Source organism: Haemaphysalis longicornis, unplaced genomic scaffold (assembly GCF_048455015.1).
Source record: "Haemaphysalis longicornis isolate Haplotype H1 unplaced genomic scaffold, Haemaphysalis longicornis Haplotype H1 scaffold_13, whole genome shotgun sequence".
NCBI lineage: Eukaryota > Metazoa > Arthropoda > Arachnida > Ixodida > Ixodidae > Haemaphysalis > Haemaphysalis longicornis.
Window position 1 is genome coordinate 96382849 of NW_027526233.1, and position 24577 is coordinate 96407425.

The following is a 24577-nucleotide window of genomic DNA, read 5'->3' on the forward strand; positions in this document are numbered from 1 at the left end:
CATTCTGAAGCCTTAACCGTATATTTTGACCTCAATGTTTTTGTGAACAATTTGTGTCCGCAGTCTTGAGAGGTATTTAGTTGAAGTTGAACTCAGTGTTATAGACAAGAGTGTTGCGCACTGTACATGTACACTGAAACGAAGGCAAAGGCAGCAGTACACACGTTCGAACACAAGTAAAACGCCGCGCTACAAATACCCACTGCGCTACTGAGAGGCTGAAACATTGTGTAGTTGAGCCCAAGGACCTGGGTTCGATCCCGTCCGCGGTGGGTGCTTTTCTGATGGAGGCGGAAAGTGGATGCACCCGTGGGCTGAGACTTTGATGCACGTTAAAAATCCCCAGGTTGTGCGAATTAGTCTGGAGCCCTCCAGCACAGTGGCTTTGGCCCATCCAACCACCCAAAATTTGAAACTGCTTTATTAAGTCGAACTGCAGGTTTGGCGCTTGAATTTCGGTGATGTGGGAACGTCCTACTAAAGTCCCTTTGCGTTAAGTGCTCCGAATGTCTGCCTAAGCTGAGTGGTTGGTCCTCCGCCTGTTGCTTGTTGTGCGATGATTTTGTTATGAGCATTTTGAAAGTCAGATAGTGTCGAGGAAAGTTGAGCAGGTGAACGTGAAAAGGTTTGCGTCATTTGCTGGATGATCACCACCACCGAACCACAGGCGTCTAGTTTTTTTCCTTGCACAAATTGTTTGAAGCAGTCCGCTTGTCGCCATTCATCTCTGTGGCTAACCTCTCTAACAGGGGAATGCCTACCCTGGTGGCTGCGAAGATGCCGCGGAGACCCTCCTCCTGCTTTGTGCCAGCTTTGGAGCCAGCCAGGAGAGGTCTACCCTGGATGAACTGTTTGCGCTCGGCCAAAGCCGGGCCGAGTCTATGAACCAAGGCATACAGGTGAGCACAGGTTCTGCACCTCGAGTCAAAGCTGCATTGCTTGATCTTTCGTCCAGAAACAGTGCTGTAGAGGCATTCACGGGTGCTGAAACCAGAGAGCTTCAGTTGCCAAAGCAAATGCCAAGCACGTCAACATGAATTCACCACAATCTTGCATTTCAGTTAGTCACACTTGTGCCCATGAAAGGGTTTTAAATGCAGAGCATTTCAGTAACTCACGATGTCACCCGCGTTGACGTCCGTAGTCCGCATCGCTCCCCCTACACTATATAAAAAAAATAATACTTACCGGCGCCAGGTTTCGATCCCACGACTCTGCGGGCGGAACGCAAGGTACACAGTGCTCTACCAACTGCGCCACAAAGCCGACACAGAATGGAAGGTTACGCACGAGCCTTATATCCTTGATTCATTCAACCGTCAGCCACAGGTGCGTCCTCTCCCCCGCGTCCTCCTCGCCTTCTCTCCGCTCGCAACGCCCTCTCTCGCCGCGTTCGGTTCGGACGCACAACAGGTGGGGACGCGCGCAACACCCTCTCTCGCCGCGTTGGGTTCGCGCTGAGCAACAGTCGGTTCGCACGCAAGAACAGGTGGGGGCGCTCGCATCGCACTCTCTCGCCGCGGTCGGTTCGCACTTAAACCACATAGGTCGTTCGCGGGCGCTCCGGTCGCTAACATCTGTGGCGTGATCGTGACGTCAACATCACGCGTTCGTGTGGTGGCGCGATTTTGGCGCTATAACACTCTCTCGTGAGGGGCATTGAATTGGATTCGATTGGCTTGGATTGGCTTGGCTTGGATTGGATTAAAGTGGATTGTGTTGCATCATAGCCGCGCCACGTTGCGTCATAGCCGCGGCAGGGGGTTCACGGCACGTCTCACGTTTCACCATCGACTTCATCGACAATGTCTACGCTGGAAGAAAACAATTACAACAACAACAACCAATACGTAATCCATATGACTCGCAGGCGCGCCCCCCGTGGAAATGCTCTGCATTTGATCGTGCCCCTCGCGAGGGGGATGCTTTTTTGTTCTTCGGCATGCGGCCGCAGTGGCATAAGCCGTGCCATGTTTGTGGCGCTTCGGCCATGTCCGTGGTCATTTAAGTGTTGCGAAATGAAGAAATTGACTGCTGAACTTTTTACCTCTACCCCCCAAGGGTTCTTTCGCGTCCGTTGGTGTCATCAGAAAATCCCGCGAACAAACAAAAGAATTTATGGCACCGCCAGGAATCGAACCTGGAACTAACAGAGTAACAAAGCAAGAGCCCGTAGTTTTACCGATTTAGCTACGAGCCCACGCGCAGACGAAGAAGACAAGTGGTTCACTGACCAAGCACATCTACGGGTTGAACCCCTGCATTCTTGCTAAATGCCACGCGAGAGCGATTAAAGGAAGCTCACACCAACCCATGGCATCTCACTTCTAGTACGCCAATGGGCATGTGTAAGGTCCACTTAGAGATTAGCGGCCAGGCACCCGGGCTGCGCGTGAGAACCCGCCGCTCTGTCTGACGACGTAGCACTGCCAACACTGCAGAGCAGTCGACGCCAATTCGTCACGGCGCGCACGGGAGACGGATCATCTGGCCCACCGCATACCACAGGGTTAGTCCCCCATTGAGAAAGCAGACGGCGCCGCCCGATTCCGGGAACGCGTTGACGCGTGGAGGTGGTGGGATTACCGGCGTCGAAGCGCACGCCGTGCAAGAAACCATTGTTAAAGCGCCCCCGCCGGCTCAGAGCACTGTCGCCGTCTTTCGCTTTTTCTCATTTAAAGGTGCCTGGCTATTTTGTCTGGCATTTGTTTTTTGCCACAACCTTAGATAAGTATTCTTATGCCACATTTTCTGTAATGGCTGCGTAGGAAATTCAAGCTGCTGTGGAAGTGCCCAAGTGTTTCGTGCATTGCTTATTAAAGTGATATTTGTACTGTGTTCAATTTTTCAAAATTTAAACGCTGTCATCATTTTGTATTCGAGAGTACTCCCAGTTTAATTAAGGGCACACACGTCTGAGAAATTCGGCAGGCTTAACTGATGCGTCGCCAAGTGGCGTGGTCACATTTGTAAGTCGCTGTTTCGGTGAAGGGGCATTGGACGCCGCATGTTAGAGCCATTCAAACGTGGTGTCGTGGTAGGCAGGGTCGTCAGCATTCAGGACAAATGCGCTCCACGCGAAATTGGTGTAACCCAACTGCTGCTTCTGTGTAAAGAAGTTCAGTGTTTTCGAGAAGATGCTGGAAAAAGCTGTGCCTAGTGCGTGTGCAAGAGTTCATATTGGAAAAGCCATACAGTGACTGAAGCTGTTCGGAATTGAGAAAGTATCAATGCTGTTGGACATGTCGGCAGTTGTTACTGGTGAGATAATTGCTGTTTGTTATTCCTGGCATCATAAACTTGTCCACTTCATATCCTAGCTGGAGAGCAACTTTCCTCACAAAAGCTCCGAATGTCGGGAAGTAGAAGAGGCAAGGTTGATAGCCTGGTGCTAACATTTTTGTAAAACTAGCAAGCCAGGCTGTATCAAAGTCAAGAAATTGAGGATAGCTCATTATTGAAAGCTGCCCGACGTAAGCTCTAGCATAAACATCCGCGCGAACGCAATTTATTCAACTGGCTGGGAGATCTGAGTTGCTCCACCCTTCTGGCATCGTAGACAAATGAGGGATGTTGAAAGACCACCCGTTCAACATTTGCGCCCGCAAACGTTGGAACGTCAACGTTTGACAATGTGTCAAACATTTTAGCTGGAATCGGAGATTCCCAGGTGGGATCGATTAATCTATACACCTCTGCTACGCTGCACCTCATAGTCTGTGTGCAGTTTCAACAATGCCTGAAACCCACATTCAACATTTGTTGAACGTAATGTTAAAAGACCAAGTGCCACAAAAACCCCTCTTTTGATTGAAGACCATAAATAGTCTGTGGAGCGCTCGTAAACATGCGGAAGTTTTATTTATTCGTGCCGAGTCCTCTATTCACTGTCCAGACAATTGAATGTTGAAAAATGTTTCTGTGCGACTATACATGAGGAGTGTGAGTGGGCATTTCTTGGGTACCACAGACGCGCTAAAAATACTAGCTGTTACCTTTGAGGTCGCATATTCGAGTGAAAGAATGAGTGCAGTCCTTTTATAATTGTATAGAGATTATATGCGTCATCAGTGCAAGCCCTGAATTGTGCCGCATTGAATGTGAAACCAGTTTTTTTGTCCTCTTCACCAGGAACTACTGTCTTTGTCAAAATTTTCTAAGCCAAGCCGGAAACGCGCAGGCCACACAAAATTCAATGTACAAGGTTACGTCCCGAACGAGGCTGCAATTTTTTATGCCGGAAAGCTAGAGAAAACAATTTTCTTTCTTACGGCGATAAAAGATTTTTGTCGCATCTAAATGGGAAGCTTATTTTTTGAATTCTGTGTGGTCGAGAAGTCTTAGGAATGGCCTAGAAAACTTTGACAAAGGACATACAAGCCTATTGTAGCTGGCATTGTTACTTTGCTAGTAATTTTCGTGTTGTGCATTCTAAATCTGTAATAACCAGGGGAGAGGTTATAAAAGAACCAGCAGTAATTAGCTGCAGTTTTACCATTTCACGAGAATTATTTGTGAGTTCTGTTTTTTATTCCTTACGTATGAACATAAACACACTCTTAAATGGGATAACGCAGTGCTGTCACTGTGTGGAGCTTTTAACAACAATGCGCATGTATGGTTGATATTTAATGTGTGCTGAGTTAGTGAATAGGCTATGCCTATGCAGCACCAGCTTATATAGTTTCAACTGAAGCTCACTTCTACATCATCGCACAAGGCATAATTTTTTCATGGTTTATACAACAGCCTTGCGCCATCCTGATGAAGTCTTGAAATCAGGTTTGTTTTCTAGTTACAGGAACAGATACAAAAAGACAGCCACGACTGAAGGGTTGCACAAATAATCTTTGGTACCCCTTTAAACTGATCTGCATGCTTGGGTTGAACATGTGGCCGTATATGTTGTTCGTTTAATTTTGAGCGTTGCGCAGGCTCTGCAGTTTGAAGCGAGTTCATCGAAGACCGCTAGCCACACCGTCCCTACATGGACATACCACCCCGGCGTTGACGATGCATCCTGCAGCCAGGAGACGCAAGTCGGCTTCCCTGCAATGCACAGAGGTGACCACTGTTTCTGACCTTGGAGCTTCGTGCTGGAGTATTGGGGCGGGAAATGTGACTATAGTGCTTACGTGAGCCACATTTCGACTGGCGTAGGAGCTGTGGTGGGGAATGTTCAGTTTTTATTTATTGAATTTTTATTTATTTGTTTGTTTATTTATTCTTTTGTTAGTTTGTTTATTTATCTATTCAGTCTTTCATTCATTCATTCGTTCATTCATTTATTCATAAATACGTTTCAGAACTTAGTGCATAGAGTCGGAGGGAAGGAAAAAAATACAAATTTCAATCAGGACCAATGTTGTTACAAAATATGGATGCGTTATTGTACATGATTCAAGGCGCAACGTATACGGAGCAACGTTTCAAGGCACGTGAACACAGGAAGGAACAATGGCCAAAGAGGCAATGCATGCCTTAGAACTCTTCAGTGGCCTGAAGCATAATGTGTTTGCGTTGCATCACAAAGTGTGTAGAAACCCGGTCATGTGGTTTTAAGTCCACTATTCGCTTGAAGCTGGGCTAAAATTTCTGCTTTTTTTTATACTAAACACTTTCGCCCGGATGGACAAAGCCTTTGGCACGCAAGGTGTCATGAGAGCGGTCTGCAATTTGTGTGTTATTGCGACAGCAGACAATATTTGTGCCCACACCACCACACCTCTGTGGTGGTGCCAGGCTGCAGACTAGGCCTCCATGTAAAAGGCATGCTATGGAACACATTACGGTGTAGAGGTTCGTGCCGCAATGTGTGCCATAGCTTACCAATAACTTGCCCAACAGCAGATTCTTCTGAGAAAAAGACGGTGTACCATGAAGTGGCATAGTAATTTTAAGCAAAGCTGATGTGGCCATGCTTCCCTGGAATTTTCTTGGCTAGCAACAAAAGCTCGTGAGGATTCACATTCTGTAGTGCGAGGCCTACATTTGGAAATGAATGTCCCAGAGTGTCCTCTCATGTTTCAAACAGCCTATGACTTCAGTGGTGAGTGCAAAGTTATAGCAGGCACCGGGATGGCCATTTTACTTGTGAAGGAGCTCAGGATATGGGCCTGAAAGCGACGCATGCCCTGAATGTGTCGAGAGAGCATTTCTTTAAGTAATCCGCTACTTCACGTACAGGATGAAGGGGTTTGAGTGAGGGATGGACTGGGTTCTGGGCTTTTTTGTTCTCCATGTGCAACAATGGCTTGTGGCAAAGCCAACTTTGTCATGAAAGCATAGTAGAAAACGGCTGTAACTGTGTGCATCTTTCTTAAAGTAGCACTGACACCAATTTTCGGCGTTAAAATTATTATACAGTTCGCTTCCTTCACTCAACAGAATACCCTGGCTGAAATATGAGCGGCCTGCGACGCGAAGAACATAGTTCAATTGGATCTCATTTATCGCGCCGACGGAGCAGCGCACGGAAGCAAATGGACATCAACGTGACACCACCCCGTGAAGCCAAAAGAAGTGACGCTACAGTGCTTGTCAAAAACTTGCGACGTCACTTCACGCGCGCGGCCCCACGAGCGGCGAGCGGGCACAACACCCTCTCAAGCGGGCGCCGCTGACGTCCGCACAAAGCGGTGAGGCTGAGGCCGGGATTCTGTCATATGCGCCGTTCTGGATGAAAGCGCGGGAATTTAAAACAAACGATTTTCAGGCCGTCTAATGTAATTACCTATCGCGCGCTGAAGTATTTGAAGTGCTGTTTCAGGTTCGCCAGATCATTAAGCTTCGATAAAAGCAATAAAAGTGTAACATAAAATTTTCGTGTCAGTGCTCCTTTAAAGGGGCACTGACACAAAAATTTTGCATCTTGTTTTTTTTTGTTGCGATAAGTAGCTAGTGACCTACTTATAACCTGTAGAAACCTCATTTGCTTCAGCGTGCGACGGTTGTTTAATTAGAGGCATTTTCAATGCGGCCAGTCGCAGTTTCGGTTTCAGCGAGTGCCGCGAAACGATGGATTTTATGGATTTTGTGTGAACAAAGCTGACCACGTGACCGTCGGAGGGATATCACAAAGCAGAGCCGCTGTAGCACTGTCGAATCCGCATCGACGGCAGTTTCTGCGAATGCCCCCACGTACTGATCTCGTGAGGCGCTTAATTAAAAAGCGACCGTGGATGTGACGCAGGCGCTGCGAGTGCAAATGCTACCCCGGCTAAAGAACGACGCGCGACGCTCGAGACGGTGGGTGGCAAGACGCGCGCTGGGAGCAGCCGGCCGGTCTGCCTACAGGTCCGCCTACAGATGTGTTCGGCTCAGCACTGCGGCGGATATTCGAGTGCCGCTCTCGTAAGCGGCGCAAATGACAATTTTTAATGCAACCCGCCACAGATGTGTTCGGCTCAGCACTGCGGCGGATATTCGAGTGCCGCTCTCGTAAGCGGCGCAAATGACAATTTTTAATGCAACCCGCCATCGCATCTTTAACTTCTTTCTCATGTAAGCCGCCATGGTCGGGACTTGGGGACAATTTCGTGCAGCGGTAACAAGCTATCACTCGAGCTACCTGCGCCGACCTGGGCCACTTCGCGGCTGTGGCCGACGCCTGCACAGCGACCGTGCGGCTAGCTCAGTGGGCTTTTCGTGCCTCCGGCGCAGTGCCTGGAATCGCTGTACAACTTTGGTCGCGGCCAGCTGCCCGATTAGCTGACGAAATCACGGCGCCTCCGCCGCCAACGATCGGGTCGTTCGTTCTCGAGAGCAGAAGCTCCACCCTCCGGCCCTCCGATTGGAGCGGCGAGCCGGCAGTGCGGAAGCGGTAAACACAAACTCGTGACGTGTTTGGATGTTGTTTATTTACACAATGTCCTCGGGATGTCGATTGCGCGTGGTCCTCTGCTGGCTGCTCGGTTGCGTTTCGCACACTTTAAAATTGATTTTTAATATGTTCTAGGCTGTATTCGCCGCTGATATTTTGCAGATGATGTATATGTGTCCCCACCAATCTATCTCCGAAGTTATCTCGCCTTCAAAATTTTGTGTCAGTGCCCCTTTAAGGCATGACTGCCATCACCGATCAAGAAAGATAAAATTTCGTCATAACTTTCACCTGTACTCTACGTCCCTTCTACGTCATGTACTAAAATGTTCACTGGTCATACACCTTCAGAAAGTGGAATGGCGTGTGATTTTTTTTCAGGAGGCTGTTGCTTGCGTTCCTAGTTAAAAAAAAATAGGTTTAGTTATCGTCACCACATATCTGTAGTATTTTCCTTAAAGAAGGACCGGAGCCCACAGTGCATGGTCTACTCCACTTATAACAATGTCCAAGTGCAAAGGAAATGCCATCATTATAACCGACGATTGTTAAATTGCGGGTTGCGAAGTACAAGGGCGAAACAGAGCTCGAAACATTTCACTCGCTTGGAAGCAAGGTCGTGCCACTATTTATTGGCAGAAAAGAAGCCATAGTCGGTCAGCTTTGTTTGCTGCACATGAAGCTGGCACACATCTTTTTCAAGAGCCATGTATAAGTGCATCTATCTATATACCTAGCTGAGCAAAAGGTCCTTGGTGAACTGTGTCATGCATTGGGCCATGAGTTTCATAATAGTGTATACTAGAAGGAAATCTGGCGCCACTGTCTAGGGTAGCCGTGCTTCGGCAAGCGTTCCATGATGTACCAGGAAAGGCACGTTCCACTTGTCCTTGGCATGGCTCATGAACTGGCTGAAAAGTTGGCTCTGGCTGTGAAAAAGCAACAATATTACTGCAGAAGAATAATCGAATTAGTTTTGTTATTGTAAAATGCAACCTCCAGAAAGATTAATTTGTCAGTGATTATGTAGAAGCCTAATGCACGATGAACAAGATAAAAATGTTACCCTTTTTTGCTGATTTTGGCTTCGAGACAAAAAAAAAAGCCATATGGCTAGCTAATCCAAGGAGGCGAGGAATGTTGCTAGCGGCAATGGCGCCGCCCACAGCGGCCCACGACTGCAGCGACAGATTTCTCTCTAGTATATATTAGTACGAAACTCTATGCGTTGGGCCTCCTGCGAAGAATACCCCACCTGAGTAGGCTGTGCAGCTGCATCATCAGAGTCGTTACCTGAGTAAGCTGCGCACCTGCATCGTCACAGTGGTGAGTGTCACAGCTGTCAACAGCACGTATCCATGCAATGATCGCCTCCTTAGTGAGGCACTTGGACAATTCCAAAACATCGGCCCTGACATCCCTTCTATGGGAAAACTGTGGCAGTTGAAGAGGCACCTGGCCAAATGGACCTTTTTCCAGTAGGGATCTACGCATGCGCGGGCTTCCGGTCCGCTATTCTTGGCAGGCGCCTCCGGCAAAATAAACAAAACGGCCCCCTCAGCTTTCTGGTTGGGGGGCGGCTATGCTGTCTAGCGCTGCACGTTTTTATTTTTTCCATTTCGACCCCTCGTGGTGGGTTCGTGCGTGCACACAAAAAAGGGGCAAACACGTTTTAGCCTGACCACGCTGCGAGCATATGGCTGCTATGGTTGGAGGGTAACGAAAATAAAAAAAAAAGGTATAAAAAACGGGGCGCTTTGACCACTGCAGATTAGTCACGGGAACGTGCACAAGGTTCGGCTGACATGTGGGTGCGGGAGGGACTGCAGGACCAGGGTATTTCGTGCACGAGTTCTCCTAAAGCCAAACTTTTCGGGGGGCGTGTCTTACTGCCATTTTTAGTTCTCCGTGGTGGCCTCTAAGAGGACCAGTACTAAAAAAATTGGCCGCGTATCTGCTCCTTTTGTTGCAAATGTCGTCAAGAGATGATAGTCTTTATCGACTTTTGCCAAGTAAATGCCTCCTTTCGCCTTCCTGCTCACCTATCATTTTGTTCCTCTTGTGTCGCGCTCCTCCCAAGGTTTCCTTAAATCATTTTAAATTTCCCGCGTTCCACTGCTCCGAACCGGGTGCCTCGATGCCAACGCTGCTGTACGGCGAAGACGCGCGTTAATCGAGGTGCCGTACTTCAATGTTTATAGAACCGCATTTCCCTACTCCACGTGCGTTGCAAGAAGAACGTGGAACCTATCTAGTGGAACCTTTCGTAACTGTTGCCGGTTCATTTCTTAAAATGGCACCAGAAGCTATAGTGGCGCAGACGACAGCAGGCGACGGCGGAGTAAATTTTTTTTCTGCAGTTGATCAAGTACGTATTTATAATTTCGCAAAAATAAAGCATGTATGATTTTCTTATAAAGGAACTGTGCAAATATCACTTCTGTATTAATTTGTTGTCTTACATTTGTGTAATGTCTTCTTCTTCAACAATGTTGACAAGTATGAACATTACACCGGTCTTAGACAGGCAGATTTAGCTGTGACTATATAAGACTATTGCGCAGGCGTTGTTTTACTTTGGCCGGGTGGCTGAATCGAGTCACAGACAGACAGACAGACCAAAATTTCTGGGTTTAAGTAGCCCAAGAAAGACTATCGTTTTTAAAAAGGTCCATCCAGAGCGGTGCGCACGTGACACAACAAGCAAACGCACGACGCGAGCGAGCGGGTGCAGGGACATTGCAAGCAAAACTGCTCCCCTCCTGCTCTTGCTTGCTGGTAAGCAGCGCAGTCGACTCGCTTTCCAAGGGGTCAACAGGATGCGAGGCACATAGCAGCGAATGCCGTCGGCGTTGAGAGCCAGTTGCTGCTTGCATTTTCGGAGCATGCTGTAACTGGATTCAGGTGTGTCGCGGCACTGGAGTGTCGTAATAAGCGTTTGATTTTACCATAGAACGCATGCAAATGTGGACGGTGCCATAGTTGTTCATCGTTACATCCAATATATTGTTATAAATGGTATCGTTATAAGTAGACTCGACTGTAGTACGAATTAATTTTTTCGTTCGTTAAAGCAGGCCAGCTATGCAATGGGTTGGATTTGCTGACGTTGCCTTCTTTTTTTTTTTTACAGGTGTACAGTGCACACTCAGGCCCTTGTGCGATGCGGGCTGCCAAACCACGTTTCCAGGTGGGAATTTTTATGTACCTTGTGCGGCACTTATAGAGCATTCACTTGTACTCTGGTCATGTGAAGGCACTTATTTCTGCCGTCAGTTTCTACCCATTATCAGTGTGCAAGCTGGGACTTTCAGCAGTTACACTGTCTTGAGTTGTCTTTGATGCAACAGTTCATTTGAGTTTAATCAGAACATAAACTATTTACAGCTTTGAATGAACAAGTGAACTTGAAGCTGTGCAGCCTCGCTGCTTCCGGCAAGGGATGTATGCCGAAACGGTGGTTCAGCAACACAGTGGTTTTTTTCGCTTTTCATGGCAATTAAGGCTGCATGGTTGAAGACTGGTGCCACGGACGATCTTGAGATTTTTTTTTTTTTTCTTAGTTTGGGTGTGGATGTAATGTAGGATAGATGTAGCGGAGGATTTGTCTGGGAATGTGACTGTAATTGTCGTCATAATCTGTCGTCCAGGGGTGAAGAAAGAGATGTGTGAGGGGCGTTGTAGCGCGGTAGTGTGTGGTAATGTCGCTAAAAGCAAGCAAGGGATCGTGGGCTGTTTTTGCACCGCCAAAGCCCATGTGGCTGGGGGTCCAGTGCAGGGTTACGATTTTGTTGGGAGGAGGGCAGGATAGGAGAATTTGGCGAGCAGTGCGGGAGATGTGTCCCTGTGTGAAATTTTGTACAGCTGCCTTAGAATCGAAGCATATGTGAGTTGTTGCGGTGGGCGTGTTATGGCCAGTGCTATAGCCACTTCCTCGACCTCGTGGGGGTGGCTGCCGCCGCTGGCATCGGTCCGACTCCTGTAATAATAGTGGCAGCGAAAGCTGGTCAGTGTCTATATTCTGCGGCGTCTACGTAAATGGAGTTAGGAGATGGGGGGGAGTAGGCATAAGTGAGCCAAAGCTCGGGCCCCCTTCCGCAAGGTCCTTCCCAAAGTATCAGCGACAGCGCATTCACAGCTGGTGCAAGCTGCCCTTGACGGCGGTCAATTGTGCTCTCGTCACGAAGCTTGCGGGGAGACAAGTACCGTTCTCAACAGCTCCCAGGGCTCAGGCTGTGCGGCAGTAGACTGGTGCCATAGACATCTTAAAACCCGGTGGTCCTTGTGGAAGGTCCAGAAGTGGCAGAGTCACGTCCGTATATTGTGCTCCGTGGTAGCGGTGTCCGGTTAAGTCGTTGGCAGCTGTCTCTGAAATAAACAGAGCCCCCCCGGGCAGGTGCGCACGGCTGTTATAAACAATTGTTCAGTCCATGGCGCATAGCTTTGAGCAGGCGTAGTCGCGCAACGAATTCCTGGCATGTGCAATCATGAAGACAGGCCGGTCGCGCTGCTTTCACACTTGCACGTAAACAAAAGCACGAGGCCAAGCATTGATTGGCAACTTGGTTCCTACAAAATTAACTGTCTGCAACGTTTTCATTAAAGAAAAGTGGAAGAGGTGTGCAAATATTCAAATACTTTGCAAATAGCGTTTGCTATTCAATTTGATTTGCAGCACAGCTTTATGGTGAAAGCATTCGAAGTTTTTGATTTTTAAAATTTACATGTGGTAATGGAGCTGTAATAGTAGTTGGTTTCGTTGAACAAGACTCCAATTTTCAGGCTTCTTCAAGTTGACTTTTTAGCGCAGCTTCGGCGGCATGCAAAAAAGCCTAACACTTGTAAGCCTTCACTAGAGAACTGTTTGCTAACTCGGGTTGTAGTGGAGCGTCAGCTGTAGCGGAATGCTGCTCGTGCGAAATTTATGAGCCGGAAAGAAGTTTTCTGCCAGTATTGTGGTGTGAGTAAGTAAGGAACCAAGCGTTGTTGCCTGCTGGCTTGCAGTGAAGCCACTACCGTGCGTGGCCTCTTTTAGTGACTGGAGGGACCAGCCAAATAGATACTCCCTCTATTCACAGCACATTTAGGAGGAACCCACACATCTTTGCGGCAACGCGTGGCAAATATATTTCCGCTACTTTGCCGTCCTACCCTAATCTTTCATATATATTTTAATACAATTTTTTACAGCAAAGCTGTATACCTCTACCCCCCAACGGTTTTATCGCCGTGGTATAAAACAATATCCGTGGGCAAAAACACCGATGCGCCAAGGCCCAAGACACCGAGCGCATCTGTCACGCTAGTGAGGCATACAACATAGAGCTCAGAATTCGTTCAAGGAAACCACAAACCAAGCATTGTAACCACATTCTGGATGCTAAGGCCCCTGTGAACTATGGGACTATGTGTTCCAGGTAAAGATATGTTTGCAGATTATCTTTGAAGGCTGGGCAGGACTAGCATCACTAAACGGAGCAGTATTTGACCAAAACGCCGAGCGCACGCGTCAGGCTAGGGAGGACCCAGCATTTGCTGCTGCCAAAGAAGCCGAGTGTAGTGTCAGTAGATAAGGTATTAGAGTACCACACTGAGGCACGCAGGCAAGCAACGGCGGCCATTTGGGCCTTGATCAGTGTAGCGAGATTTCCGCATCTCCGGCCTCGCTGTTAAGATCGACCGGGTCGTTTGTTAACAACACTATTGAAGGTGCAGCAAGACGGCATCTTTGACACACTTCTGCCGCTGAAATGCTGTTACACGGGTCATCTTTGGTTCGCGTTCGGAACGACATCAATTGCACGCAGCCGCAGAGCAGGGAGGGCAAGGTAAGCTAAGCCTACCAGAGTTGACCGACGAAAATGCATAAACAACCGAATGGCAGCGCCCATGAACCGTCGCACTGTGAACAAAGGTCACTTGATGCGGACTGACCAAAGATCATAACGGCAGTACGGAACAATAGGAGTAATGAGTGCCGATACTGTGTACCATTGCCTAGTGACACTAGCTGGACGCACACGACAAGGCTGCCCGGACGACAAGGGACATCTCTTACCTTCCTACATCACCATTTGGCTTACAGCAGCTTTGCCGGACATCCGCTTCCCCAGGGCAGGAAGGATGGTGACCAATTTTTTTGATCAAGCACAAATACATGAACGCTCGCTCACGTGGGTGAAGTCCTTACCACCGAAGTTGTCTTTTTTTTTTTTTTTGGTAGTGGTGCTTTAGTAGCTGTATATACCCACAAAAGCAAAGACACGTTCAAACGTGGGTGTATGAAACGCAGGTATACTGGATGACTCCGTATGTCAATCAGTTTAAGCATCTTTTTGGAAATCCCATGCCAAGGATTAGGGTAGTGTGGTTGCATGCCAGCATCAAATGCCCATTCGCCGTCACATTCAATGTAGTATGAAACATCACAAGTTCCTCAGCAAGCGCACTTCTCCTTGGGGACAGGGGGTTCAGTTAATGACTTCTCGCACGCACTGAGTGAGAGGCTAAAAGTGAAAGCACCCATGCGGCAACACCCATGTGGTCGGAAGGTAATCCTTAGCCTTCCCTTACAGTGCGCCTTTTAGCCAATCTCGATTTGATTTTTCGATTACGAAACTTTTTCGAAAAAGTTTCTATTTCTTTTTATGATTTGCATGGTGCGGCGAGTGGCGACATTGCGTGCTGCGCTAACTGAAACCTTGAAGCAACGCAGGTAGCTGTGGCTGGAGTCTGTTACCCCTTGCCAAAATGTAACAAGGCTAAACGTGCAAGAAAACAGCCGGTAATTGTTACACGGGGAGCTAACAGATGGCGCCACACAGCCGAGCTGAGTGCGTCGTAGATGGCAGACCCCCAACCAAATCACCGAGACGGAAACGGCTCCCAACATGTGGCCCAATGATTGGAATTCCTCTCCATTTCACATCGGTTGGGTGCGGTGAACTTTGACCTCTGCTTTACTTTCTCTTTTCTCCTTCAGCCATGTACTCACTAACTCTAAGCTTCAATAAACCCAGTTAACCACCCTCGAGTATAACCAAGGTCCAATGTTCAATGCGTGAACTTCAAATGAAAAAGTAATGGGGGTGGAAGCTGTGCCGTTCGCTTTCATCCAGGCTGGTATTCAGTGAAAGCAGCCATAGAGTGAAAGCGACCACCTGCATCACAATCCTGTACCTTTCTATGCAGGGAAGCCTGGCTGCTCAGCGTTCTGAAACTGCTGCCATTGGTGTGTGCAAGTAGTTGCACTACTTGCACTACTGGCGTGTGCAAGTGGTTGGCTTTTGGCCACGCGTCATGCTTTCATTAGTGCACCACTCATCATCGTGTGTCCTCCTCCTTTATAAGAAGCAGAAACCACCATTTGGACGAAATCATCAAAGCTGAAACACCAGAAGAGCTTCGAGGCTTCACTTCAGCAGTAAGTGAAACGGGAAACTTTGCGTGACCTCTTGGCGAATGGTGCGTGGTAAAAGCACGAGTGACAGTGCAGCTGTATCATAGGTAAATGTGAAAGATGACACGTTTCAACAAGACTTGTTGCTGAGATAGTTGGTTCATGACTTACAGAAAGTAGTAGAAAACGCAGATAAGAAGAAAAGACAGATACAGACACCTGTACAGTGCAAGCTCGTTAATTGGAACCCGGTTAATTTTTTATTCGAACTGACGCCCTGGCGCCGGCACAGCCGTGTGGGGACCACGGGTCCCCACAGGCCTGTGTAGTCGGTCCAGAAGTTGGTCCAGAGTGATTGCAATGTGTGGCAAATCCAAAACAAACCAAATTTACTATAGGTGAAAAACAACAAAAATCAAAAACAACAGCTGTGACAGTTCATTTCGCTTCCGCAGCACGCACCGCCATTGCAGGTTTTCTTTGTGCCGCGGTCACTGTTGTGATCCTGCGATCACGTGGCATGTGCAACAAACGCGTAGTAGCTTATCATTTCCGGTAACGTGTCGAGACATGGCTTCTTTGTGTTCTTCCCGTGAAGTGTGGCGCAAAGTTCATTCATTCTAGCTTCCACCCGGTAATTCGAACTCCGCTTAATTCGAACAACTTTATCGTCCCCTTCGAGGTAGAATTAACGACCTTTTACTGTATCTGTTTTTTTTATTTGTCCTTGTCTGTATGGAGCCACTCGTTATTTAATGCGCAGCACTTAGGCATCCGCTGCGGTGGTTTGGCGGCGTTGCCGGCTTTGTAACCAATCAAATGAAGGCAACACCGAAGGAAGATGGAGGAGGAAAGTGTGAGGGGGAGGGGGGCGGTATGCCGAGGCATCGCCACAGAGTCCCTTCACACGCCGTGTGCTGCACACACAGTGGTCCTCTGGCGCCCTCTTTGTTGCAAGGCTCATCCGAACCATGTGACGTTGGCGTGGGAGTTTCAAACACGATTTGCAACGACGCACTGGCCGGCGAGATAACGGCAGAGTAGTGCGCGCCACCGTCCGTTTGTTCATCACGGAATCACTTACTGAGACGCAGCAGATATGTGCCGTGACCGACAAGAGTGAAGTTTGCATTAGGGAGTGCAGTAATCGTGAGCTGCTTTCGTGGGCAGCACCTCTCAGCTTCCCGCCACACATATCTGATTGCTTTCCAAGTTTTTTACCAGCCAAACTGGGCGAATATGTCAAAACCACACTTCGGCCACAACTCAACGGTGGGATAGAGGAATTAGACATGTGCTCCGCTGGTTTAAGAACTTTTAGAGCGAAATCTCTGCCGCACCGTGTCTTTCAAGGTCATTCATCATGTCGCAATGACCTTGAGCCGCTGGTACGAGAGTGTGGCAGGTGTGACCACGTGATTAGGCAAGGGTTGAACAGCTGCTTTGCCGTCACTTGATCACTCAGTCTCGCCATGGATGGCGCGCTGGCTGGGTTGTCCATGTGTGTGCTTCAGGGCAAGCGACAGGCTGAATCAAATCAATAATTAGCCTAACTTTCGTGAAGCACAATGCGTATAGCATTTGCAGAACCAAGTCAAACAGACCTTTCACTCAAGATGACTAGGTTTGCCGTGTTTTTGCACCTGACCAGTCTTCATGCACGTACCCTCACATGTGTCTCACACCTCCCGCCACTCATTCTCTGTATCTGGCGAGGAGGAGGGAAGTGGTGGGGGGCATAGAACCTATGATGATGAGGTGTAACAGCAGCTTGATGTGGGCCAGTTGGTACGACATGGTCAAAGGTTTTCAGGAGCAAGAGAAAGCGCTGACGCTAGAAGAAAACAAATTAGACAAATGAACCGCCTTCGTTTGTCTTGTTCGTTCTTGTTTTGGTACCAAGTTAAAACCTTTGATGAGATGAGGTGTAATTATGTGTACTTTTTTTTTTCTTTTTTTTCAGCGATTAGCAGTTGGGAAGGAGGCTGCAATCCCATGCAGTACGTGTCTCGCGCTTTGCATGTGCGAAAAACCGTTTAATTAAGGTGTCGACTGGGAATACCTGCTACAGTCAATTGTTTGCTGTGGCCAAGCTGTGCTATATTTCTCCTGTTTGTTGTTTATGCAACATAATGCCATTTCTTAAAGGTGCCCACCATGTTGGTAATGCCATACTCGTTTGTTGCAACTGGAGCCGTTAAACTGCAGATTTATTTGTTCCTAACGTGTGTCTACAGCAGCTCCAGGAAACTGTCGCAGTCATTTTGAAAGATTTGTGCACAAATTTCAGCAATACTGTGGCTTGAGGTGTGTATGGGGTTGTTATGCAGAATTTCATAAAAATGGTGCCTAATACAATTGAAAAAAAAATATTTTCTCAAAGGTATTGACCGATTTATTTTTTTCTTTTTTTTCAGTGTCATCTTGAACGGGCGTGTTGACCAACAGGTGTTTGCTAGAACCTTTTCTGTGGATAAGTGACACGCAGTGAGTCTTAATTCTCCAAGTTTAAATATTTGCTCAGCTTCCTGGCATGAGACCCGATCATATGTGAAGGTGTCGTGCCACATTTTTCCAAAATTAGAGTGAACTTGCCGCGGTGGCTCAGTGGCTAAGGCGGTGCGTTGCTGAGCACGAGGTCGCGGGTTCGATTCCTGGCCGCGGCGGCCGCTTTTCTGATGGAGGCGAAAAGCAAAAACGCTCGTGTGTACGAGATTTCGGCACACGTTAGAGAGCCCCAGGCGGTCAAAATCATTACAGAGCCCTCCACTACGGTGCGCCTCATCGCCTGTGTTGCATCGGCACGTTAAACACCACAATCAATCAATCAAACTTGGAGGGAAGAGCTCTAAAAAGTTTAGACGAGTGTAGCACACTTGTTTTTAAGCAGAACAGGATATTTGCCTTTCTCTTATGCTGGTAAATGGGATGAACGTTCCTTGTTTTTAGTTTGTGGCACTGTCTTCCAATGAAAGTTCTTTTACAGTGGGTCTTAAACGGTGTGAAATATTTTTGGGGGGCATAAATATTGGCATGGCAGTTCTCATAGGAATTTTCTGAGCAGGCACATTAGAGCTGCTCCCACGGTGTTAGTCTGTCATCAGTCTTAAAATTTCTTCCTGATATTATTAACATTGTGAAATTTCCTCAGAATATAACTGTCGGGGGATTCCTGGTACAACACTGAAATTTCCTCAGAATATATACACATAACTAACTCAGGAGATACCTGAAATTCTCGAAGCCTTAAACTTGTTTTGTTCACCCCCAGAATGTTTTTTTTTTCCTTCCCGCCTTCCCCCTTCCCCCAGTAGGTGGCGCGGAGAAGGTCAACAGATGAAAGCCTCAGCGGGAGCTGCCAGAGAGGCATTTTGATGCACTTGGTAGGTATTTTTAGTCCACACAAAAGGCCTGGTGTTGCACAGGTTATGCCACACCACGGCATGTTAGCGAGGCAGTTTGTGGGACGTAGTGTTGCCGTGTGCATGCGTGTCTGGTTGTGTGGTGCCTCCTAGAGAAGAGCAGCTCGTGGAGGAGGAGGAGGAGGAACATTGTGATGTAGGTGCATCATAGAGTGGCGGTGTGCTGATAGTGATTTTTCGCTTGTGATCTTGTTTGAGTAGTTCTTGTTTGACCTTATTTGTTTGATCTTTGATCTTGTTTGATGTTTTGTTTTATCTTGTTTGAATAGTTGCAAATCACAGTGCCTGCGTTCAAGTAGGAGCAAATGTTTTGCTATTTATGACGAAAGAAACTGAAATTTGCAATTTCTGAAGCTTGCTTTGGTAACTACAGCCTAAAAGCTTGTTTAAAGAGGTTTGCAAGCTTTTTAACAGCATAAAACAAGCGTACAGAAACTATCATCCTGCTGCTTTTGGCTTTATGCTATGCTTTTAGCTTTAGTGCTTTTTATCTGCTCAACGTTCATCTGATGTGGTGGCCTCAACTACAAGTGTTTGAGTGTTACCGCAACGAAGGCACACACTCTGACAGGCTGTAATTAACACATTTTTATTTTTAAAAATTTAGCAGCAGTTTCATGAATATTCATGTCTGCTCTGGGAAGGAAACTTGTGTGTAGGGCAACACCTACTCGTAGGTCTCTTTCTGAGCACGAATTTATTTTTCGTGAAAGAACAAGAAAAAAAAAAAAAGAAATCTGCACCATCAATGGTCCTGCACGCACACACAAGAATCTCAAACATGGCTTCTGCAAAGGGCATTTAATGCCTAATGTAAATGTACAAAAAGTGCAGACCAAAATTAACGCAAGTGGCTTATAACAAAAGTTGCCTCCACAGAGTAGTTTTTGCTTGTGCAGGTTTGTCACTGCCTCCTTGTCAAGAAAGCTTCATTTCGATGTCGAGAAGCTGAAAGGCAGACAAAGTTACCATTTTTCCTATTTCCTATATAGAGAGAAAGAACTTCGGAGGTAAAAAATAAAGAGTTTGTACGCATAATTTAATGGGAAAACGGGGCACTCGGGGAGGCTTTTTTATCGAGAGGGTGCTTGCCGAGACAGCTTGCGTGTAACCCGTTACCAGGGTGCCAAAAGAGCAGTGGGAAGGTGCACTTGGCCCAATGCTAAGGATGCTAGAGGAGCTCGCCCAAAGCACCTCCCCCTTGCCGTTTCGCCGCACGCCACCGGTGCACTGCGGGAAAGCCTGTCGCTGCTAACTGAGGAAGCCATGCATGTTTGCAGAGGTCGATCGCAAGGCATCAAAGTGTGATGCATTTGGAGCCCAAACTGTTCCAACTCTTTCAAAAGAATACATATAGCTTGTGCTTTTAGTGGAGCACTTCTCATACTCAACGAGGCATAACTTTGTGTGTCTAAGTTCATTGAAAAAACTCTCCCTTGCATTGTCGTTCACTGAAACAAGTTTCCATTTTCGAGCTTCAAAATACCTCGCAAATATTTGAAGTTCTCCAGCAGTACTATTTGATTTCAAGCCAAATTGAGTATCGCATTATATGCTACGATAACTGTTCACATGCTGTTAGTATGGACTGTACGTGCATAGATAAGCCCCCTGTAAAGAATATATGCTTATGCACTATGTGACAGTTGCCACTAGGGAGTCTGTGCAACATTATTTTGTCTAATGCATGTCTAAAAGAGAGCCTGAAGCATCTGCCATAGCAGGATGTAATGAAATAATGAATCAAGGCGGGAAGAAAATATGAACGCCATAGTACAGGCTTGTAGTTAGGCTGGTGATATGGTCACTTCCGAACACGGAGCAAGAACAAGACGGGGGGTGAAGCGGTGCTTCTTATGGCAGCTTGATAGCGTCACAAGCGCTCGTCATAGGTTAAGCTAGGAGCATCTGTGGCGTACGTGAGATGAAATTGAGCGGCCGCCGGCATCAGCTTATCACTGCACAGCCCAGGAAAGAACTGTGGCTACCATTTCATCTGTTGGGTTCCGCTACACTCTTCTTCGTTTCCGCGGCTACAAAGCTTTGTAGTTGGCATTGGTTATCGCTGTGACATTACGTGGTCGCTTGCCCACGCTTGGAGCATTAGGCCGCTTCGCCTCCCGAGTATATTCTTGCTCTGTGCTTCAGGAGCAAGTTCCGTTTTGGTGTTCCTGTTTCGCGTACACCTGCAGTGTCATTTTAAATGAGCAAAATGAGCAAAAGAGCTTTCAAATAAAAGGGGCAAGCATGTTTGAGGCTGTCTTTGGTGTGAGCACCTGGCTACCACTAGAAAGTAATCAAAGCAAAAAAAGAAAGTAAAGGCACTTTGCCCACTGCACGTGCTCAATATGCCTTCATGCGGAAGGAAGAGATGAAGTTTCGTGTGCGGGTTTTTTGACTGCAAGATCTTCGGGGGTGTGCTTATGTCTGCTGCTCGGTGCGACCGGTTCTGCAAATGGGTCCATTTCCTATCGAGTGGTGCACTGTCTGTATACCTGCTGGGCAGGCTTATGAGCGAGTAATCAACTGTCAGTCGGAGTAAGTAACCAACTTTCAGCGTAGCACAGGCATCAAACTTAAGTGCAAAAGGTTTACCACAAGGTTGTCCACAATATCGTCAGGAATGTGTACACCTCATTGTCTTATTTGCTGCCGCATTTGAAAGATTATGCTTCAGTTATCTCAATAAAAGTGCTGAAAATAGCATTTGCGCTCGAAATACAAAATAGTGCCAAAGCTGCCTTGCGAACTCGTGCAATGAAGCCACTCAAGTATGCAATTTATTTGGTCCCACCTCGTATTTCTAATGTTTAACGTAAAAACTCCATAATCTAAGCATATTGAGCATATAAGTACCTGGGCGTATTGATGAAGCATCTATGGCTTTTCTGCAAATTGGATAGCTAGATGCCACAGAGGCTTTCGGACGCACTTCTGGAGGAACTTGGAGCATTTTTTCCTCAGGTAATTAGAAGGCGTTCGCAACTTTCTCTAGCATTCCTTTTAAAACCTTGCTTCGCGAAGCAGCACGTTATAAAACTCGCAATTTCGACTTCTTTAAAAAGGTGGTTCGGGAAATACAGCGCGACAATTTCACGCGCACAATTTCCGAGCACAGAGTTTCTGCTGAGAAAAAATCTGCCCGACATTTTATTCGTTTTGCTGAAGTGATAAAATTAGTGCACTGCTTGCGTCAAGCCTGTCACATTCAGTGCTTCAGAAAACCGCACTCTTCTTTTTAAACCCTTTTCTGCAGCATGGAGCCCGGTGCATCTTCAAACTGAACATCGTCACACCAGCTACACATCACAGCTTCGTAGTCTGAGATGGAACAAGTTTGGACCACCGACGGAGTGCGGGAACGTTCTCTCGACGCTTCGAGGTTGTTCCACTCGAATGTTGTGATATCTCCTCGAACATCGTTGGCTGAATGTGTGGAGGAATACGATGAGAGCACCGAGTGAATTGCGTTCAAATGTTGTGCCGCAGTGCCTCTATGGGGAAACGAAAAACATTCATGGGGTGTCAGCATCGAGTACTGTGAGAACCCATCTTGTGGCAGAGGACCTGGTCACTGCATGAACATACCGTCACCATGGTGGCCCCTCCGGTCGTCGATGTGGCACCAGGTGTCGCTGATGCACAGTGCACTGTTGGTGGGGCCGTAGAGTTTCTTAGTAAGTATACTAGAGAGCAAACTGCGACCGGGAATCTATGTCGGCAAAAGATCAGTGCTGCTGGCTTAGGCTTGGCGTGACATTTGGATTCTGAAGCGTTTTTTACGGCTTTGCCTTCTTCACCATGCATTGATATGCCAACACAAACTTTCCGACAGATTCTCGTTAAAAGGAATACGCTTGACTTCCTTTTTCCTTAGCTTTAAAACAGCATGTTTTTTTTTTCTTCGTGTATAACAAAGCACTTTTTTTTTTAACAAAGGCATATATAACAAAGCAGGTTTTTGTGGCTCTGCGCTTGAACGTTTGAATCCAAGCCAACGATGAAAGTAAGGCGAGCATAGGGTATAATAATGGCCCATGACGACACAGACGGTCTTCATGTGAGCCGCATAGATGCTAGCACCAAATTCCTCTCTAGTGTGTATTTTAAGAAACTTTATGGGTGGGGCAACACTGACATTTGTTTCCCCGCGCAATTGCTTGTGGTTGTTGCCATTTTTGTGTTTTTCTTTGCCAATACTTGACTGCGTCTCTCTTTGATTCAAACTTTTATTTTTGTGCTTCCTTGCGCCCATTCACGTAGGTTTCCTTAAAAAACATTTTCTCAGCCAGAATTAGAGTGACACAGACCACGAAAGTTTGTAAAACCAGATATTTCGGCACCCGTATGGGAGCCTTGTTCTTTTTTTTTTTAATCTTTTGAGATCGGTAGCAGTCTCGTGGCAAGTAAAACTGTTTTTGTTAATTATGGACCAAATTTAGCCAAATTAGGAGATTTTATGTAGTTAACTATCCTAATAACAAAACTTAAATCAGTTTTAAAATATCTTCTATACTTTTTGAGTTACCAGACTAATTACCTTCACAGAGCTGTCCCAAGAATAATTAAGTATTCAGGCAAGAACTCAACATTTTTATGTCAGCATCACCAGGAAGGTCTATTCTGTGCAAGGAAGCTATTTGATTAGTGCTTTATTTCCTTTGGGTATCCAAAAAGAAAGACCGAAGTTTCACTTTCTTTTCGACATTAAACTATTTCAGATTTTGAAAGGAAGGTGAAACTTTCCTTGTTCTTTCTTTATGCCTAAAGGATATAACGCAGTAGCCTAATAGCTTGCTTGTACAGAAGATACATTTCTGATCACACTGATGTAAAAATCTTGACATCTTGCCTAATTAGTTAATTATGCTGAATGCAAGTTTCAGGTACTTAGTCTTCTAACTTTTAAAAAAAGGCATAGAAGGTATCTTTAATCTGATTTCTGTATTAGTGTTAAAATGGTTAGCTATTTATGTTAGCTACATAAATGCTCCTAATTTGGTTCAATTTGGTCCATAAATAAAAAAGTCGTTTTACTTGCCACGTCCCCCCTTAATTTTTGTTAGAGTAAAACTTTGTTACAAGAGACACTTGGTCATAAGAGACATTTGAATGAAAATGGCTTGGTTGATTTCCCTGTGTTGGCTACGTTAGCGTCATTATATACAAGAGACCTCGGTTACAAGAGACCATTGTTTCCAGAGTCCCTTGAGTGTCTCTTGCAAGGAGGTCTTGCTGTATGTGCTTTCCTGACCAGACTGGCTTCTGTCCAGCTCTTGATTTCAAAACAGTTTTCTGTTCTCGCGTACAGCCATCTGTGACTGCAATACGCATGAACTTGCTTTCCCGACTGGTTTGCAGATGTGAATACCTAGTGATTTTAATGTAGCCGAATTTGTGTGCCTAGCCAAGTTTCTTAGTTTGACATTCAGCTTTTTTTCCCAGTGTTCAGCTAACACAAAAGAAAGTTGGGCGAGTTTATTGCTGACCAATCCTATCTTTGTATTTAATGCTGCACCACTTAGTTTCACAGCCTTTTTTTTTTTTAATGGCCTGGAAAAGCCATCCAAAATAAAGTTGTGCCATGCAGTATTTTCACAGGAAAAGTTGGTTTGGTCTTCTTTCAGAGTTGGTTGTCAACATAACTTCGTTTTCCTTCATACTGGTTAACATGCAGCATAATAAAACAAAAGGATAAAGATAGAAAGAGTGATTTAATGTATTAACGAGGTAAGCTCGCTATGCTGCCTCATGTGCTACATCAGATCTGATTAAAATTTCCTAATTTTTAAAAGTAGAAATGTAAGAGTTACACAGACATCGATTTGGAATGAGCCCATCTTTCAGTGTGTGTGTGGAGGGTTGACAGGCTTTCATTGTGCGCTACGACATATCAAAGGGTGTTTACAGACCAAGGGAACCTCCTAGCTAGAC

At 46.5% G+C, this 24577-nt stretch overlaps 1 protein-coding gene across 4 annotated transcripts in view; it reads left to right on the top strand.

Moving 5' to 3' along the window:
• The window catches only part of LOC144164421 (uncharacterized), a 30503-nt gene extending 7275 nt beyond the window's left edge, over nucleotides 1-23228 (top strand). Inside the window, exons 4-10 of one of the 4 annotated variants that reach the window (XM_077694954.1) lie at nucleotides 750-899; nucleotides 4935-5064; nucleotides 10956-11012; nucleotides 15014-15245; nucleotides 17639-17708; nucleotides 18533-18604; nucleotides 21900-23227. In XM_077694954.1, coding sequence (XP_077551080.1) covers nucleotides 750-899; nucleotides 4935-5064; nucleotides 10956-11012; nucleotides 15014-15039 — 363 coding nt within the window. In that variant the 3' untranslated portion in view covers nucleotides 15040-15245; nucleotides 17639-17708; nucleotides 18533-18604; nucleotides 21900-23227. Of the gene's footprint in view, nucleotides 1-749; nucleotides 900-4934; nucleotides 5065-10955; nucleotides 11013-15013; nucleotides 15246-17638; nucleotides 17709-18532; nucleotides 18605-21899 lie in introns of all 4 variants that reach the window. The other 3 variants (XM_077694953.1, XM_077694956.1, XM_077694955.1) reach the window with 3 other exon arrangements.
• The last annotated feature ends 1349 nt before the right edge of the window (nucleotides 23229-24577 follow it).